Here is an 18,010-nt window from a genome sequence, read left to right on the forward strand (position 1 = left end):
AGAAACTGAGCCCTCAGGAGCCTATAATGAGGAAACAGATCTTCTGCTTCCTCACTGATTCATTCCTTCTTTCAACAATCTTTTTTTGGAGGAGAGCTCTTCATCTTCCAGACATTTTGTAAAGTGAGTTAATAGAGCTGAGTATTGGAGATGAGATTTGGAGAAAGATTCAGAGCACCAGGAATATTCACAACTCTGTTGTCTCCTACTTATACTCACAATTTCCCTTATTCTTTGTTATTTTTCCTGGTGTAGAGATAATGGTGACCAAGTTATAATCAGTTGGTGGATAGCGATGCTATTTAGGAGAATACATGTATCTGCGTATATATTTGCCGAGAGGTAATATGTGGCTGACCCTAAAAGACTACCAGGAAAGGATCAAAGGGAGTAATTTGGGAATGACGCAGACCTCCATTACAGTAATGGCAGAAATCGTTCAAAAGCATAGACAAGTAAAATTGGCTTTCATTTTTTCCATTTTATATTATCTGATATCCCAAGACCAGTGTTTACGCAATTAACTGAGATCCTAATGTTAATCCATTATTTATAGCATTTCAGTCCAAACAGCTGAGCATCTCTTGGTTTTTGATTAATTTAATCAAATTTTATGCAATTATACTTTAATTCAAAATACATATGCATAAAGTTGAAATCCTGATATTTAAATCAATTGAATTTATAAGATTAAGAGAAATGCAAACACCCAAGTACAGATCTGAGTTAGAAGCAAAACTTAAAAAAATTTTATTCTACTCTCTTTTTCTAAGAAGGTAGCCAGTGCCCAAAGGACAGGAGTTCTCAGTATCACACAGTGATTGCTAACAGGGAGATTCAAACTGAGGCCCTGTACAGGTGGGCCTTTCACTGATCTCTATTCCTAATTTCACTCAAACAAACCCTGGTCCTCTAAACTCTTACGAAGGGTTCCAAACAAAAACCTATAAACCAGTCATCAGAACAGCTAATGCAATTTTTAAAGTTTTGTTCCTCTAGCTTTGCAATTCCAGCCAGACTGATAAAAGTCCTTGAGGGCTAGATTTTTCTAAAAGCTTTAGCAGAAACTCAATTTCTTCCTTATTAGTCACTGGTAGAAACATATTCATTTGTAATTCCAAAGCCCTGCATTTTGCCCCAAATCTTTCTTTCATGTAATAAACAAACATACTGAAAAAGAAAAAAATGTATTAGATGCCATTTACAAGGCCCATTTCCCCAAATATAAAAGAACTCATTTTTTCTTTCTTTTTTACTATTCTAGGTTTCCCATTACTCTCTTTTCAAACCAGTAATTTTGAATTACACAAAAATGTTAACTTCACTTTGTCAACAATGAAATTTTAGTTCCTCACAACTTAATGCCTGGCAACCATGCTCTTTTCACAAAACATAAAGACAACCTTGACATTTAAACTGATGGTTCTAAACAAGGATACAAAGCAAATTTTAAAAAGCATGGGCTATTCCAATGTATCTGTTAATTGTCCAGTTTCTAGAATTTTATCCTCCACACTTGATCCGAATTGCAGGCATACCTCAGAGATATCGTGGGTTCAGTTCCAGACAAGTTCAATAGAGTATCACAATAAAACGAGTCAAATGAATTTTTTTCGCTTCCCAATGCATAGCAAAGTTGTTATTTACACTACTCTGTAGTCTATTAAGTGTGCAATGCCATTATGTCTAAAAAAAAGTACAGACCTTAATTAGAAAATACTTCATTGCTACAAGAGCTAACCATTAAATCTCTGCTTTCTGCCAGTCATAATCACCGATCACAGACGACCATAACAAATAATAATGAAAGAGTTTGAAATACTGTGAGAATTGCCAAAATGCGGCACAGACACAAAGTCAGCAAATGCTGTTGGAAAAAATGGCGTCAAGGCAGGGTTGCCACAAACCTTTAATTTATAAAACAAAACCAAACCAAACCAAACCAAAAAACAAAAAACCCAAAAATGCAGGGTCTGCAAAGCCCAGTAAAGCGAAGCACAACCAAAGGACCTATGCCTGTATTTGCTGGCCGGAACCCACCGCCACCTAGGTGTGTCACCTTCCCCATTTTCATGCACCAGGAACACCCCCCCCCCCCCCCCCCCGGCCATACACACTCCTCTCTCTACAAGCGAGTCACCCCCTCCCACCGATACGCTTCCTCCACACACAGACCTCTCCCCACGCAGACACCCCCTCCAGAAGCAAACACTCATGCACCTTCACCCTCTCCCCGACCCCCAACACACAAATAAAACCAACCCAAGGAATCATCAGAAAATAGCACATTCTACCAAAGTTTAACCTGCAGAGCCAAGCCCCGAGGCCATTAAAACCAGAAGCCACGTTAACTGTCAACTGTCTCACAAGGGACAGGCTCTTTCAAACCACTCCTTGGAGATTCCGGCACAGTGGCCCCTCAATGCTGCTGGAAGACTCAGCTTGGCGGCCTTCCCCGGGCAAGGTGAGAGCCCAGAGGTCCGAGGAGCACACTCACTGCAAATCTGACTTGGCAGTTCTCCTCTCCCAGGTAACACAGGTCTCCTGAGACGTTGGTCTCCAGCCACAGGTGCTCTCCGTTCACGGCATTCTCCTGGAAGGAAAAGACCCACCTGACTTCAGGTTTCTTTTCAGGCATAAAGGGGAAAGATCTCAAATTTAGATTTTTGGATGCAAGAAAGTAAGTGCGCCCACAGAGTTTAAACCCTTCTCATTTCACCCCTGAAAATACGGCTGGTGTTGGGCCTATCAAAATTCTAGAAACAGAACAGGTGTTTAGAAAAACTTTGTCTCAGTCATCACTAAAACAGACACGAGGCCTATAAAAGCTTTATCCACAGTTGCGGTAATCTGTGAAACATATTAAACAAATGAAAAAAAATCCCTCCCTCAAATTGTTCAATGTAAGGCCATATTTATCCAGGCCCAACACTGCAGATTCTGTGACAATCAAGACCAAAATGCTATTAAAGGTTGCCTTTAATTAGCTAAGAAGGATAGTAGTATTAACGTACTTTAGAGACTGTTTGAAGACATATTTATATCAGTAACGGGTAAGTTATATTCTAAGGCAGAGGCTTCTTAAAACTTACTCTAAGTCACTGTATACTCAAAGCATAAAAAATTGCTACTAATTCACACTTTTCCTACTTCAGTAGGGCTTTCACCCATATAACTCTCAATTTCTCAAATTGAATGATTTCCCTGCTTCTATAAATAGTCACAACTGATGGCAAACAGAGGTGCTGTGATGGGTGACATGAGTGCAACCACCTGATGTTTAGGAACGCATAATGTTTCGTTGGGGAGGGTGGGTGGGGAGAGTGTAATGCTTCTTAAACAGGATCTGGCACACTACCTTAGAAACCCGAGGGATTTATGTATTAATTGTGTATTTTGCTCATTTGCTTGAAAAGGACTCTGCGCTATTAAGGAAAGCACTGGACTGGACTGGGTTAACCACAAAGAGATGAAGTTTACTGAACTTAGAGGAAAATTGCTCTTGTTTTTATCTGGTTCATCTGTGGGGCATATCACTTTTCCATGGGGGATGTTATAGACTGAACAAATTTGTATGTTGAAGCCCTACTCCTCAGTATTTGAGGATAAAGCCTTTGAGAGGTAATTAGGTCATGAGGGCAGAGCCCTCATGATTGGGATTAGTGTCCTAATAAGAAGAGACATGAGAGGGATCTTGCTCTCTCTCCATACATGCACCAAGGAAAGGTCATGTGAAGATAGAGGGAGAAGGCAGCCATCTACAAGCCCGGAAGTGGGTTCTTACCAGGAACCAAATCTACCAGTGCCTTGATCGTGGACTTCCCAGACTCTAGAACTGTGAGAAATAAATTCCTGTTGTTTAAGCCACCCAGTCTATGGTGTTTTGTTAAATGACTTCAATAAGGAGCTTTATAGAATAACCAAGTAATTTAGAAGTCCATCTTATATGAGTCAACTTTATAATAACTGACTCCAGAAATGTCCACATGACTGCCCTCTGAATCCCAAAGCTCAACATGAAGTAGCAGAAACATATACCAAAGAGAAGCTGAAAAAAATACAAAGTGTCATCTATTTCATAAAATAAATATATTTCTTCAGATTCCAGTACAATACCTTTCCTTTCAGAGCCTATAGGCACAAATGATTTTCAGACAAGAATAACTAAAGGTTATAGATACTTCACAATCTGAGAAAAGTGACACCAACTCTTAGAAGAGTGAGAGTGAGAGGCAGGAGAAATTTCATGAGTTCTGTAGATATTGAGGGATCAGGAACAACGCACAAGGAGACTCTAAGGTGGGGGCATGCCATGCATGTCTCAGAGTGCTTCAAAACTATTCCAGAAAAGAAAGCAATGCTAATAAGAATCATCACCCTCCATGTCAGAGAGTGACTGACCAACTTTTCACCAAAACTCTTTCTTCTCTATTGGTCATTTTTCCCTGTAGAAAGTCATGTTGATTTGTTTTTTACAGAAGTCAATGGGAAAACAGGATTCACCTCCCAGTCAATCTTGCAGAAAAACAACAGAAGCAAGAGAAGAACAGCTATAGGTTTAGACCCTAAAAATTTTCAGGTAGGAATAGACAAGGACAGTATATATATTTATTTACTTATCTTATACATACATACATATATATATATATATACATGAATACATATATATATGAATGGCCTGTCTTTGTTAGGTATCCTAAAGAAATTGATCCCCACGATCTAAAACAGTCTATTACTGGGAACTTGATATCCAGCTTTAGTTTATAGCCATTTATAGAATAAAATCTTTTTTCATTCTGTTGTTCTTTAATTCATTCAACAAACATTTATTTATTCCACACCACTGGTGCCCGGCACTGGGTTAGTGGGGTAACCCGTGGCATAAAATCTACCTGAGAACATGAAAACTAAACACGTAATTACAGCATCAAATGTTAGGGAAACCAAAAGAGCAAAGATCCTGCCAACAGTTTTAGAAAATGAAGAATAAAATGTTGCAGTGGGTCAAATGGTCAAAAATCACTGACAGTAAATATCAAACTGATAAACCTTGAGTCAGATTCAGGCAGAGCAGGGCCACTAGCATTCGCTAACCTCATTCTTGAGTGGAGATCTGATTAGAAAGACTGTCCCTGTAAGGGAAGAGGGAAAAACAGACAAGAAGCTTCCTGCCACAGTGGTTCTGACCCACTGGTTCTCAAATTTGACTGCTCATTAAAATGAACTGGTGAGTTTTTAAGAATACCTGGGCACCATCCCCAGAGAGTCTATTTTAACTAATGTGAGGTAAAACCTGGACATCATGAGTTTTCAAAGTTCTGAAGTGACTTATGTGTAGAGAGTCTGAGACCCCATAATCCAGCAGACCCTGCCCTGCCCCCTCAAGTTAATTGAGAATAGATTCTAGAACTTGTCTATGACTGGTCTATTAAATTTGATACTTTTCTGTCCTTGTACAGTCACCAGAGAAAAAGTAAAAGAGGAAGAGAGATGAGGATGCATAAGGTAGCCCAGAGAGATTTTAAGGAAAGAGACAGGAAACCACAGATACATAGTGAGAAGGCTCAAAGTTCACAAGATAGATCCCGGGGATAAGGGAAAAGTCAATGCACAAGCCTTTAAGGAAGCAACAGAAGAACTTAAAATGTTTATACACTTACTAGTAATCTTACTTGAAGAACGTACCCTCAGGAAATAATCCTAATGGAAGAAAAACTATTGACATCAAGAAGTTTATTTCTATCTTGTATAATCAAAAATTGGAAACATCACAAATGCCCAGTGCAGAAGAATGTTTGGTAGAATAATACATGAAATGGAGTATTATAAAGTCATCAAGAAGTACAATTATGAAGATTGGCCATAAGAAAAATGACATGATGTAAAGTCAAATAAAAATTACCTGTATATTATGATCACAACTCTGAATATAAATAAGAGCTGAAAAAACTGTTATTTGTAGCTTGATTTCTGGATCCACACATCCCTATTAGTTATTTCTACTTGTTCTCCTTTCCTGGAAAAGTTCAAGAATGAGTTTTCTTTTTTTGCTGCCTCTACTTCTTTCCACTCCATTATTTCTTGAACCCAACTCCATCAGGCTTTCTTCCTTCTCATTCCACTGTAACTATTTTTGTCAAGATCATCAGTGATTTTACATGGCTAAATCCAATAGCCAATTCTCAGTCTTTATCGTAATCAACAGCTTTTGATACAGGTGATCATTCCTTTCTTTCAGGGACACTTGCTTCCTGGAAACACTATACTCCTTTTGTTTTTTTGCACCTCAATGGCCACTCCATCATAATCTTCTTTCCTGGACCTTTCCCAAAAATAATCCCAAACTCTAAACTAATATTAGAATGTTCCGTAGCTCATTCTCAGATCTTTACTCTTCTCCATCCACATCCAGTCGTTAGGTTATTGCATTTAGTTCTTGTGGCTTTAGAATCCATCAATTAATTGTTGCCTCCCAAATTATTCATACAGTACAAAACTCCTCTTTGAACTTCAGATTCATAAAAAAAAAAACTGCCCTCTCAATATCTCCACCTGAAACCAATAAACATCTCAAAATTTTAGTCTCAAAACTCAGTTTGTGATATACTCCTTAAATCTGCTCTTACTCCAATCTTCTCCCTAAATTTTCAGCAAGTGATATTTCCATTCTTACAGCTGCAAATATATACTAAAAACTTTGGGGTCATTCTAGATCTCTCTTTCGCACTTCTACCCATCTCTAATGTTACTGACTCCAGTTTCAAAATGGGCATGAAACTCAATTACCTACCACTTCAACTGTCACCACCTGATCTTCCATAATCTTTGGCTTGGAATGTCCCAATAGCCCCCTAAGTGGTGTCCCTGCTTCAGTCTTGCCTCCCCATGGTCTGTTCTCCACAGAGCAATGAAAGTAATTCCTTTAAAATGTAAATCTGACTAAGACACTGATCTGCTCAAAACTCTTCAAAGGCTATCCATGAACTTGGAAGAGTGCAAAGTTTTTCTTTCTAGTCCCTGGTGCCTCCCTTACATCCTGTCTGTCTGCAACCTCATTTCCTGTCCTGGTTTCCTCACCTTCTATCATATTCTGTCTGAGTCACTGACTTGCAGTCACACTCCTTGCTATTTCTCAAGCAGGCTAAAGAAGCTCTCACATCAGGTCCTTTGAATTGGCTGTTCCCTTAACTAAAAATTGCTTACACGAGATACCTACATTGTGCCTTCCTCATTTTCTTTTTAGGTCTCTGTTCAAATGTCCCTATATCAAAGGCTATTCACAGCATATGCTGTTTAGTATATCCAGATTGTTCACTCCTCTCCATTTTGACTCTATGTGGTTAATTTCTATTCACTTTCTGGTCATCAGATCAAGTGTTACTCCCTCCAAGAAGCCATCACTGACCCCAAAGTCTAAGTTAAGTTATTTTTTTAGTTTCTCTCATAAAACCATGTACCCTTCCCACAATTTATCTCCGTTGGTAATTATCCATTCATTGGCATGATTATTTGATTAATGTTTCTTCAAAACTCCACAAGAATATTGAATGTCCAGAACTTAACTTAGTGCCTGGAAAATGGTAGATGACAAATAAATTTTGAAAAGATGAAAGACTAAGAATCAATGAATAAATGAATGAATGCACTTTTTTGTTATATGCAACTCCAAGGGGTAGAAAGGGATAATTATTTTTATCTGTCCATTAGTCTAGAGTCATAAACTATGAGAAGTAAACATGGATGCCTAATTAGAAACATGACAGTCTTCTAAAATCACAAACAGAAGAAAAGCCTTTTTAAAAAAAGTCATGCAAAAAAATGAAGCATACCTTTTGCTAGACTACATTTTCCCCATGCCTCATCCTTTTCTTGCACATCTGTCTTGTCTGATACCTAATAAAGTACATTTATAGTAACCTTACCCAAAGAGAAATCTGGACTTTGCCCTCAGCTCTAGGAAGGTCATCTCTCTAAGTGCTTGGAATGCCCTGCCTGATAAGAGTATATGTTTACCTTGGGACCTTGAGCCATGCCAGATAGTCTGAGAGAACTATGATTTATGGTGGGGCTTAGAGCCATATATCAGCTCAACCTCCAGAGGGGCTAGAGATTAAGGTCAGCCAGGCAGGAATCAACCATGTCTACATGACCAAGCCACAACTAATATTCTAGACACCAAGGTTCAGATCGATTGACAATATGCCCTATGTACTGTTACACATCATTGCTAGGAGAGGTTAGCACTGTCCACAAATCCATTGGGAGAGGATAACTGAAGCTCCACCTGTGGAACTCTCCTGGACTCTGCACCATGTACCTCTTCCCTTGGCAGATTTGAATCTGTATCCTTTCACTGTAATAGGCCATAAATGTGAGTATAACACTTTCAGTAAATTCTGAGTCCTTCTAGTGCCTCATCAAACATTTTTAGTATGGTCTTGGGGATTCCCAAACCTTCAGCTGATGTCAGAAATGAAGGTGGTCTTGAGGACTCCCAAATTCTGCAGAAAGGTATCCAGCTCGGGTACATTCACACAAAAATAGAACAGACAAATGAACCATTGTGGTTTTCTTCTTACATTTCTGATTCATCCTTCTCTAGCTCAATATTAATAAACATGAGATAGACTTTCCACCTACCAGCTATATGACCTTGGGCCTCTCTAACCTCCCTAAACCTCAGTTTTACTCACCATTAAATTGTAATAATAACTCTACTTCACTCACCAGATCTTAGTGATATTTAAATGTGAAAAATGCATAATGTTCAATGCCTTGCTTACAATTAGAAGTTAATAGATGTTCAATATAGTTTCTATTATTATTACTGTGGTTACGTTTGTGAAACTGAATAAAGGACACCTCATTTAAAATGGAGTCAGGAGGTCAGATGGGGAAGCTGTCACACTCTACCACTCATCATTAATTGCAGACCCCCAACAGGAAGAGACTTACCTTGCATTCCCAACAGGAAGAATCCTACTTTACTACTCCAGCAGGAGGAAAGAATTTCTCCTTGCCCAGCAACAAGCTCAGCCAGTAAAAAAAAAATACCAAACTCAGCCAATGAGAAATCATCACCTCCCTGAATTCTTGCTTTCCTTCAATGGTCTTCCATTCAAAGCAGCCCCTCCCACCCTCCTCCTTTTCTCTATAATGTTTCTCTCCTTTGATCTCCAGACTCACCTATGGTTTGCCATAGCTTGCATGTCCCAAATTGTAATTCCTCTGCTAGTCCCAAATAAACCGACTTTGCTGGTAAAATAACTGGCAGTTATACTTTTAAGGTCATACTTTTAAGGTTATACTTTTAAGGAGGTTATACTCTCCAGTTTTCCTTCCCTTCTAACCCATAGATGTTGGTATTATCCAAGTTTCTTTCCTTGGTCTTTGTAGCCAAGACTACTAGCCATTCACCAAAATTATTTTTCTTCTTCTTCCTGGACATACAATTAGACCTTATTACCCAGCCTCCTTTGCAATTATGTATGGCCATGTGACTAAGATCTAATCAATGGAACATAAGCATGAGTGACAGGTACCGTTTTCAGGCTTGGCCCATTGAAACCTCCCACAGGCTTTCCTCCATGCTCTTTTCCCACACTGGATACTTGAAAAGCCAACTTTTGGGATGATTTCAGAAGCCATCTGGTGAAGATGTAAGAGCAACTGTCTGGGGCATTGAACAACTATGCAAAATAGGACCCACCTCCCACCCAACCTACCTGGAACAGTCCTGGTCTGTTACATGAGGGAGAAATATACTTCTCTTCCATGGTGTTTATATGTTTGAGTATTTTATTTATTGCAGCCTAGTCTATACCAACTAACACAGGCCTCATATTTTTGCCTGGATTTCCTTTCATTATCTACATCTACCCCCAAGTTACTTACCATGTACTGAAGAACATGTCTAACCTGAGTCCTGGTTTCTTCTGCTCTGAACTCTAATTCTGACATTCTCTCTGATATTTTACAATGCTGCAAAATTAATTCCCTTAGAACATAACTATGATTTTGCCTCTCTCTTGCTCAGGACGCTTAAATGATGCCCTATTATTTATAAAATGAAATCCAAATTTAATCTCACATAGTAGATCTTCCACTAGTGATACCAATTTGTCTATCCTTAACCTTCCTTGTATTCACCTTTGTACGTTTTCTTCCATCATCGCTCTTCTCTAAATATAGCCATATCTTCCTTCTTTGGTGCCATGTTTTTTTGTTTTTTTTCCATTCTCCCCACCCAGGAACCTCTTTCTCTCTCCTCTACACATCCACCTTGAAATACCACCTCAAACAATACACAACTCAGAGTACCCATCTGTGCCAGACTGAAAAAATAGTTCTCCCATTTCTAAATGAAGACAACATTTCTTCTGTATCTGTGAGTACTGAGACAAGTCTCTATAGATATACACATGTTTATATAGCTTGATCTGTATAAAGACGGATCTAGCTACCTAAGAGTAGAGATCCATCTAGGTATAGATTTATAGATACAGATATGATTCCTTGCTCTCAAGTTCTACTAAAGTCCTAACAATGGTTATAGGTAAAAAGATATGTGTGTATATTGGTGGGGAGAGGTTTAGAGACTTTGAATAACACAGAGTACACTGACACTAGAGCAAATAATCTACACAAAAGGAAGACACTTGCTTATAAAAATGTTTTGAAACAGTAAGGAAGTTATAAAGATATATCTCATGTAAATGTCCTTACAAATTCAGAAAGGAAAAAGAACTCTGAACTGTCTCTCCCTGAAAATCTTCATGATAATAATAGGTAGAATTTGTCTAGGATGGTTTAACTGTGTGCTGTCCAAGAAGCATATGGCTATTGAGAACTTGAAATGTGGTTAACACTAATTGAGATGTCCTGTCAATGTAAAATTCACAGCAGACTTGGAATACTCAGTATGAAAAAAAGAATGCAAACCACCTTACTGATAGTTTTTATATTGATCACCTGTTGAGATGGTAATATTTTTTGATACATTCAGTTGAACAAAATATGGTACTAAAATTAAAATTACCTATTTATTTTTATTTTTTTCAATGTGGCTACTAGAAAATTTAGAATTAGTTTATGGCTCACATATATTTCTTATTGGGCAGTATTAGCTTGGTTAATCACCTGCTTAGAGGCAGAAGTTTAGACCCAGTCACTTCTCAATGACCTGTGAAACTGTGGGATTCTGTGATCTCTCCCAGCAGCCAGTGTGACTTAAAATTCTCACAATTTGGTGAGCTAAAGGACTATGACAGTAGATGAAATCATGCTTCATGTGTCCCACTATTAACACGGCTGAAGAGGGCCAAGGCCTTCACTGATTTATAGTTGGTTAGCTCCTCCTGACCTCTCAGCCAACAGATGCTTTGATCAACCTGACTTAACAGTTTTTGAAATAGGGATGGGATTGGGGAAAATGTTGAGGTGAGAGTCCCTATCGGGGACAATACCCAAACCCGAAGGTATAAGAGCTAAGGCCTGAAGGCACAGGTTTGTTAGGACCTGCCACCTGAAATAAGACTGAAATGAGAACATGCACACGCACGACCCCATACATACCTGCCTCCTCCTGGATCTTCATTCAAGGTTTCTAAAGATAAGCTGACCTAGTTTCATAACCCAGTTTAACCCAATCCTGCGTGAAGACTCTGTTTCCCTAATCTTGTCCCTGAACAAAGTGGTGAGGTGGTGTATAACTGTGTTATGTTTCTACCTGCCTAAGAGAAAGCACTGCTTTTCTTAGCAACTAGAGGAAAGAAAATATGGTCTGGATTTAGAATCTGGCTCTGTTTGTGTTGAACCTATTTTCCACAGCCCTCAGGATTGGAGGAAATTTTCCAAGGAGGGAGGGAAAAAAATGAACTGAAATTAAAATCGACATTAAAACCAACACGCCCTTTAAGAAAGATCTGGATGGCTTTTCCACCATTACTTTGAAAGTTGTTTTAGGCAGTGTAATGGGCAAAAACAAATTATGCAACAGTGGAGAGAGAGTAAGACCCGCCTCCTTTCTCCCTGCTATCATACTAAAAAGCAGAAAGAAATCTCTAAGTACAAATTAAGTCTCCACCGTAGAATCAGGCATGTGACATTTAAGATAAGACACACATTATCTATACAACAGACATACTTCTGAATGATCTAACTCACTCTAAACTGGAAACTTGGATTCCAGCCCAGGGGATGAGAATATTTTTTTTTCCTTTTTGAGTATTACTCCCTTTCTGGCAATTTAGCTTGTTTTCCTCCAAACTGGCTTGGCCAATGTTCATGACATGGTGTCCATGGGAGTAACCCCTGTAGGTTGTCACCGTGAAGGTGAAGAGGGGGTAAGTTGGGAGGAATGAGATCAGACCACTGTTGTGCTTTAAGACTTAACACAAAGCATCATACCAGGAAAGAGATTTTAAAAGAGTTACCTGGGATTCAAATAGCATAAACCCATTTATTTTTCAAAAAGCAGCTTTGGACTCTTTGTCTACCAATCCTTTCAGGAACTGGAGATTATCTAAGGCTGATCAACTCCCAGTAAAATGTCCCCTTCTCACTGACTGAACAGAAAAGCTGCAATCAATTTGTCCCCTAACATCTGCAGCCAGATAGCAGGTAGGGCTACGATGCTGTGCTCTCCACTGTGAAGAAGAAAAGCCAAGCAGAAAACACTGTCCCTTCCTTCAAGGAGCCTGAAATTGAACTGAGGACCTAGAATAAGAAAGCAACTAAAACCCACTAATTTGGTTCTAAGGTTTATAAGACAGTGCACCGTGGGTAGAGGTACTGTGAGGAAACAAAGCAAAAACTGAGTAAGATAAACAGAATTAGTTCAGTTGAAAAGATGAGCATGACCTGTCACAGAGCAAGAGAGAAAATCTCTATAGGAAAGAGCAATTTCCACGTGTGTCTACTATTGTCAATAGAAGGCTCAGGTGCCATAGTGAAGACTGATTTGGCTACTCTCCACACATCAACATTCAGGGTTCTATCCCTGACATGCATGGAGGGGCAGGCTTATGCTCAGGCTGCTGGAGTGCATGTTCATGAAGAGTCACCAAGAAAATGAGCTCATGTGAGACAGAGAATCTGGTAAGTCATAATAACTATTTGAGTAAATCACAGCACTGACTTTGAGAACCAGCTAAAAATAAAAGAGGGATAATATATATCACTAAGTAAGGAAATGAGAATATAAATACTTTAAGGAAATTAAGTCTGTGTACCCAACACATCAAACCAATTCCTACAATAGTATACACCTGGCCAAAGTACACAGGTGCCTACAGTCTAGGCTCACCAAATCAGCACCCTTTGGTGTCTCAGGCACCCCCACCAGTAGGCTGCTCCTCAAAGCCCTTTGCACAAAGATATTTAGGAAACAGCTGTGCCCCTTTCTGAAGACTTTGGCATGAAGTCAAAACAGGACCCCTTTGGGATTCTACAATAAGTATAAATGTAGGGACTAAGGTTTCATTCCAGCTTTTAATTCACCCTGAATTGTCTTGCAACTTCAGATGCACCATGAACAGCTTCGGTATCTGCTTTTTCACGGGTGAAATGCAGAGAGGGGAGGTGACATAAGTCAGGGGGTCAAAGTCCTATAGACCTTTGAGATGATCCTCATTCCCCTAAGCCCTCCCCCTCATGTGGGAGACACATACAAGGCTCCAAACCAAATCAGAGATCAGTAAATAGTAAGAGTGAATAAGTGAAGATTGATCATTTCAGTGCCTTTAGTCCAGAAGAGTGGGCTGATGGAGGCGGAGAGGTGGTCATGCTGTTTTTCCACAGGGGGCCAGGCAGGGGGTGGGATGAGGGAACAGCAGAGACAGATCCAGCCAGTGGCCTGGGCTTACACTTTTCATCAGAACAAAGAAAATCCTGGTTCAGCAACTTGAACAGACCAGCAAACCTTAGGTGACATAAATGAAACTGGTGAAAGCACATTTGTTAGGAAAAGCCAAAAATTGTGAAGCAAGGGCAAGTCTTAGCAAAAAAAAAAAAAAAAAAAAAAGCTTTAAAATGTTTTAGGCCATCTGCTTCTTCCTCTCTTCTGAGAAAAAATGTTTTACATGATCATAATAAGGAACTGTAGTTGTTGGTCACTGTTTGGCTTCGGTTCGCTAACAGCAGTATCAGCCCACAGTTAATTTTTTTTTTTCATTGTCACATCTTTAGAGCTCCTTGCACGTCAGATCTTCAAATATGCCCTCAGATGGAGTGTCTTCAGAGAAGGCTTTCAGCATTCCCTCCATTGTTAAATATCCCCAAAGTGTTTCCTGCCATGCCATAATTTCACTGGGGCACCATGACAGGGCGCCCACCATCAAAGGAGAGGGAGGAAGAAAGAACTCAGTTCTTACTTGCTCTTCCCTTGCTATGTAGTGCAGCCTCCCACCACTAGCCCAAAATACCATTCTGATGAAATATTAGAGTGCATACATCTCTACGGGAATCAGAAAATAATACCTTCTTGCCAAGCTTCGGCCCAAGCAGGACACTTCTTTTTAAAAGCCTTTTCTGATAACTATTTCCACCGGCAAATAGGGATGGAGCATCCTTCCTGGTGCTCCATGACTCTGGGCCCCTCTTTTCCAGGTGCCACCACCCTATATGCTTGCTGTTGACTTCTTGTCTGCCACCTGCTTCCCAAGCTTCTTGAAGGCAGAAACCCCATCTTCCTCCCCTCAGAATCCCAAGGAACGAACGCAGGCTCTAGCACAAAGCAGGGACTCAAATGTGTGATGAATTAATGAATTGACCCATTATTTTCTTTCTGACTAAATAAATCTGCAGGCTGCACCGTTTACAAAGAACTTTCACACTTACTGCCATGTTTGATCCTAATAACACCCAGGAAGTCTCCCTTAGAGAGGGGCCACAATTGTCCCCGTCTACCGATGAGGACACTCAGACTGAAAGAAATCAAGTGACTTGACTAATGTCACACATGGGGCAAAAGGATTTAATGACTTTTTCTATGTCAACAATTTAAACTATCCTTCATTAGAATCCTGCCTCTCAGATAGGGTCCTACTACTTTAGGTTAGAGGATTGTTTTGGCATCATGAACATTAAATCCACTGGTTTGGGTCCCTGACTCATAACGTTCTCATAACTGGACCAGGAATGTTGCTCTTTGATCTTATTTATCTGCTTGTTTATACATTTAATTCTTTTTGATTATATAAACACGGGTATGAATATATTCTATATTCCATTACGATTTAAGAGTTTACCGAGTAACTGGCCTGGAATAAAGGGAAACTCCAGGAAACGAGCATTCTTCCTGAGCACCAATGCAGCATGTGCAGGTGCCACCAGAGCATTCTCAAGACTCTTATCAAGGAAGAAGCTGCATCTCAATTAAGTCCAATCTTCTGCCAGGTACTTCATAAAGGTAGGCAGCATACATTGGCATGTGTCCAGAATGTAAAATAAGAATGTCAATTAAGTACGTGCTTGAGAGAGAGGAAGAATTATTTTAATATAAAAGGACATTAAATCATGACATATGGGCTAAAAAAAATTTTAATTAAAAAAAAAAAGCAACTCTTTTCCCACCCTGCCATGCTCTTTCGTATGGGAGAACATGAATTATCCTCACTGTTCAATTCAACCACAAACGCTAAACAAGAATCACCATCAAGACCAGACTGGCAGAATTTTAGGGCAGCCCTACTCTACCTTCAAGCTGCTCCCTACATTCATCCCTTCAGGAAGAGACAAAGCCTTTCAGTCCATAGTGATAGATGTCTTTGATCAAGAACTTGACTCACTGAAGAACCTCAATAAATGTATTCTGATTGATTTAAGAACTTCAGAATGCAATCTTCAGCTCACGTTAATAGTTTCTGTGGATGTCTTTTGGTTAAAATTGGCAACTATACCCAAGCCACTGATACCAGACCCATCTCCCTTTGTGTTGGGGGCAGAAGCGTATCAGACAGGAGGGCATGAAGTACCTAAAATGTAAAATGAAATCATCTTCTGTCAGGGAAAAACAAACAAACAAACAAAAAACCCCAAAAACCAAAAAGCAAGCTCCTAAAAGGAAAAGAAGGCAGTCTGAGCTGAGGAAATTAAGCTTAGATGACACGAAGTTGCTAAGGGTAAGCTCTATTCATCGTCAAGTTGGCAAGAACAATAGAGCATGTGCACAGAGATACTTTTTATCTCACAGCTGCAAACCCAGGCAGTAGCACCTCAAACGATTCATGGAGTTTTTATTCTAGTCTGAAATGCATCCAATCTCATATACAGGAGCTATGTTGCTGGAGGTTTGAGAATGGAACTATGGCTTAGGTATCTGAAGATGGGTCGGTGAGCAATATTGGAAACGATTAAGTCTTGCTTTGTAGCCATAGGGATCCTGAGAATGAGAGAGACACACATACAATTGAATTACATTGAAATGAAAAAGCCAACACCTACACTCCAGTCCAGAGTCGCTCTGGGCTCCTTCGCTGGACCATTTGCCACAGGAAGGCTGAGGGGATGTGCAGGAGCCAGGTGCTGCAGGCCTGCCCGGGAGATTGCTTTCCTGCAGCCAGAAGAAAAAAACAAACAAACAAACAACAAAAAAAAAAACACACAAAGAAAAACCAACATCAGAAGGTCATACACAGCGAAAAATTTCCCTGGGGTAAAAACAATGCCTGAATTAGTCTTCCACATGCAAAAACCTTTGCAAATGTATTGGAATCTATGTCTCTGAAGTGCATGACCAAGATAGAGGGTGGCAAGTCTCAAAGATGGGGAGATTGAGGGGACCACTTTGGGGGGGCAGCATTGTTTCAGAAATAGAAATTAAAATGTAAGCCCCTATTCAGGGTAGAGGGCAGAATGCAGGTCTCTCTGTTTACAAAAAAAAAAAAAAAAAAGACCAAGGGCCTGGTGGTGATAATACTTGGACAATTTTAAAGCTGTCAGAGGCTAAAGGAAAGAAAAGCAGGCTCCTGGGGTCTTCTATTGAAATTCCTCCATTTCCCAACAAAGTGTTCTCCAATCGGGTCACAGCGCCAAGTTCAGTCTTGCTCCTCTCAAGAACATCCTTAAAGTTCCAAATGGGAAAAGACTGATTGGTAGCTGCCAAGAAACGGCACATGCTGAAAGAACACTATCTTACCAAGACCCACGGAAAGATAAAACCAAAACACGTGGCTTAGATTAGGTTTGTAACGTGGAACACAACAGAATGCAGGTCAGAAAGGAGGGAATGAATCAGGAGAGGTTGAGAAAGTCAGTCCTGACCTTGGTCTGCAAAGATAAGAAATGAGAGGAGCTGCTTTAAGCAAGCAAATATGACAAGGGCAGGGGGAAGGGAAGGGAAGGGAGATGAGAGCCTGGTGGACTGAATGAGAACAGCAAGATGGAGGAAGAAAGCAGGGAGATCTTGTGATACCATCATTAATAATGTTAAGTTCAATTTCTGCAAAGCTCCATGAAAAATGCCAGACAAGAGTCTCAAGCTTCAATATAAGTGTTGATTAATGAATTAACTAAGTGGCTCCCTGGAAAGGAGAGGGGGTTTTCCCTCCACAGGACTGTCCACGTGTGCTTTGAGAATCACCTGAACTAGAATCAGGTGGGTCTTGGGACTCTGCAGCTGAGCCCTGAGTAGGTCTGAGACTGCGGCCCAGGAATCTGCATTGACACATGCTTCCCTCTGTAAGCTAACTTTCAAACCGCTCTATGGGAGTGTGGAAGGACTTTAAAGAGGATATGAAATGGAGAATCTCCCATATGCACCCTCAGGAAAGTGAAATTTAAGAACTTAGAGACCGATTTCAGGTTAATGCCTAATTTCCAGAAGACTAGAAAGCTATCCCTCAACCAATGAACATCCACCAAGATCGTCTCCCCATCCTCAAGCCACTGAACTTGCTGCTTGGACTCAGGCTAGACTCCCCGCTCTTTGCACTCCTGGCCATAAAAACAGCCCACCCCAAATTGTTAATGGACTTGCCTGGGGCTTGCTACAGTTTTTGTGTCCTGAATT

The 18,010-nt window shown here is 40.0% G+C and overlaps 1 protein-coding gene across 5 annotated transcripts in view; it reads right to left on the reverse strand.

Moving 5' to 3' along the window:
* The window catches only part of DGKI (diacylglycerol kinase iota), a 451,310-nt gene that overhangs the window by 284,536 nt on the left and 148,764 nt on the right, over positions 1–18,010 (reverse strand). For all 5 annotated transcript variants that reach the window (XM_088018199.1, XM_088018200.1, XM_088018198.1 and 2 more), the window contains exons 2-3: positions 16,444–16,552; positions 2,498–2,593 (exon numbers count right to left, since the gene is read on the reverse strand). In XM_088018199.1, coding sequence (XP_087874325.1) covers positions 2,498–2,593; positions 16,444–16,552 — 205 coding nt within the window. The remainder of the gene's footprint in view (positions 1–2,497; positions 2,594–16,443; positions 16,553–18,010) is intronic.

Source organism: Eumetopias jubatus, unplaced genomic scaffold, assembly GCF_037043125.1.
Source record: "Eumetopias jubatus isolate StellerSeaLion01/CBP00866 unplaced genomic scaffold, mEumJub1_p1.0 scaffold_14, whole genome shotgun sequence".
NCBI classification, from domain to species: domain Eukaryota; kingdom Metazoa; phylum Chordata; class Mammalia; order Carnivora; family Otariidae; genus Eumetopias; species Eumetopias jubatus.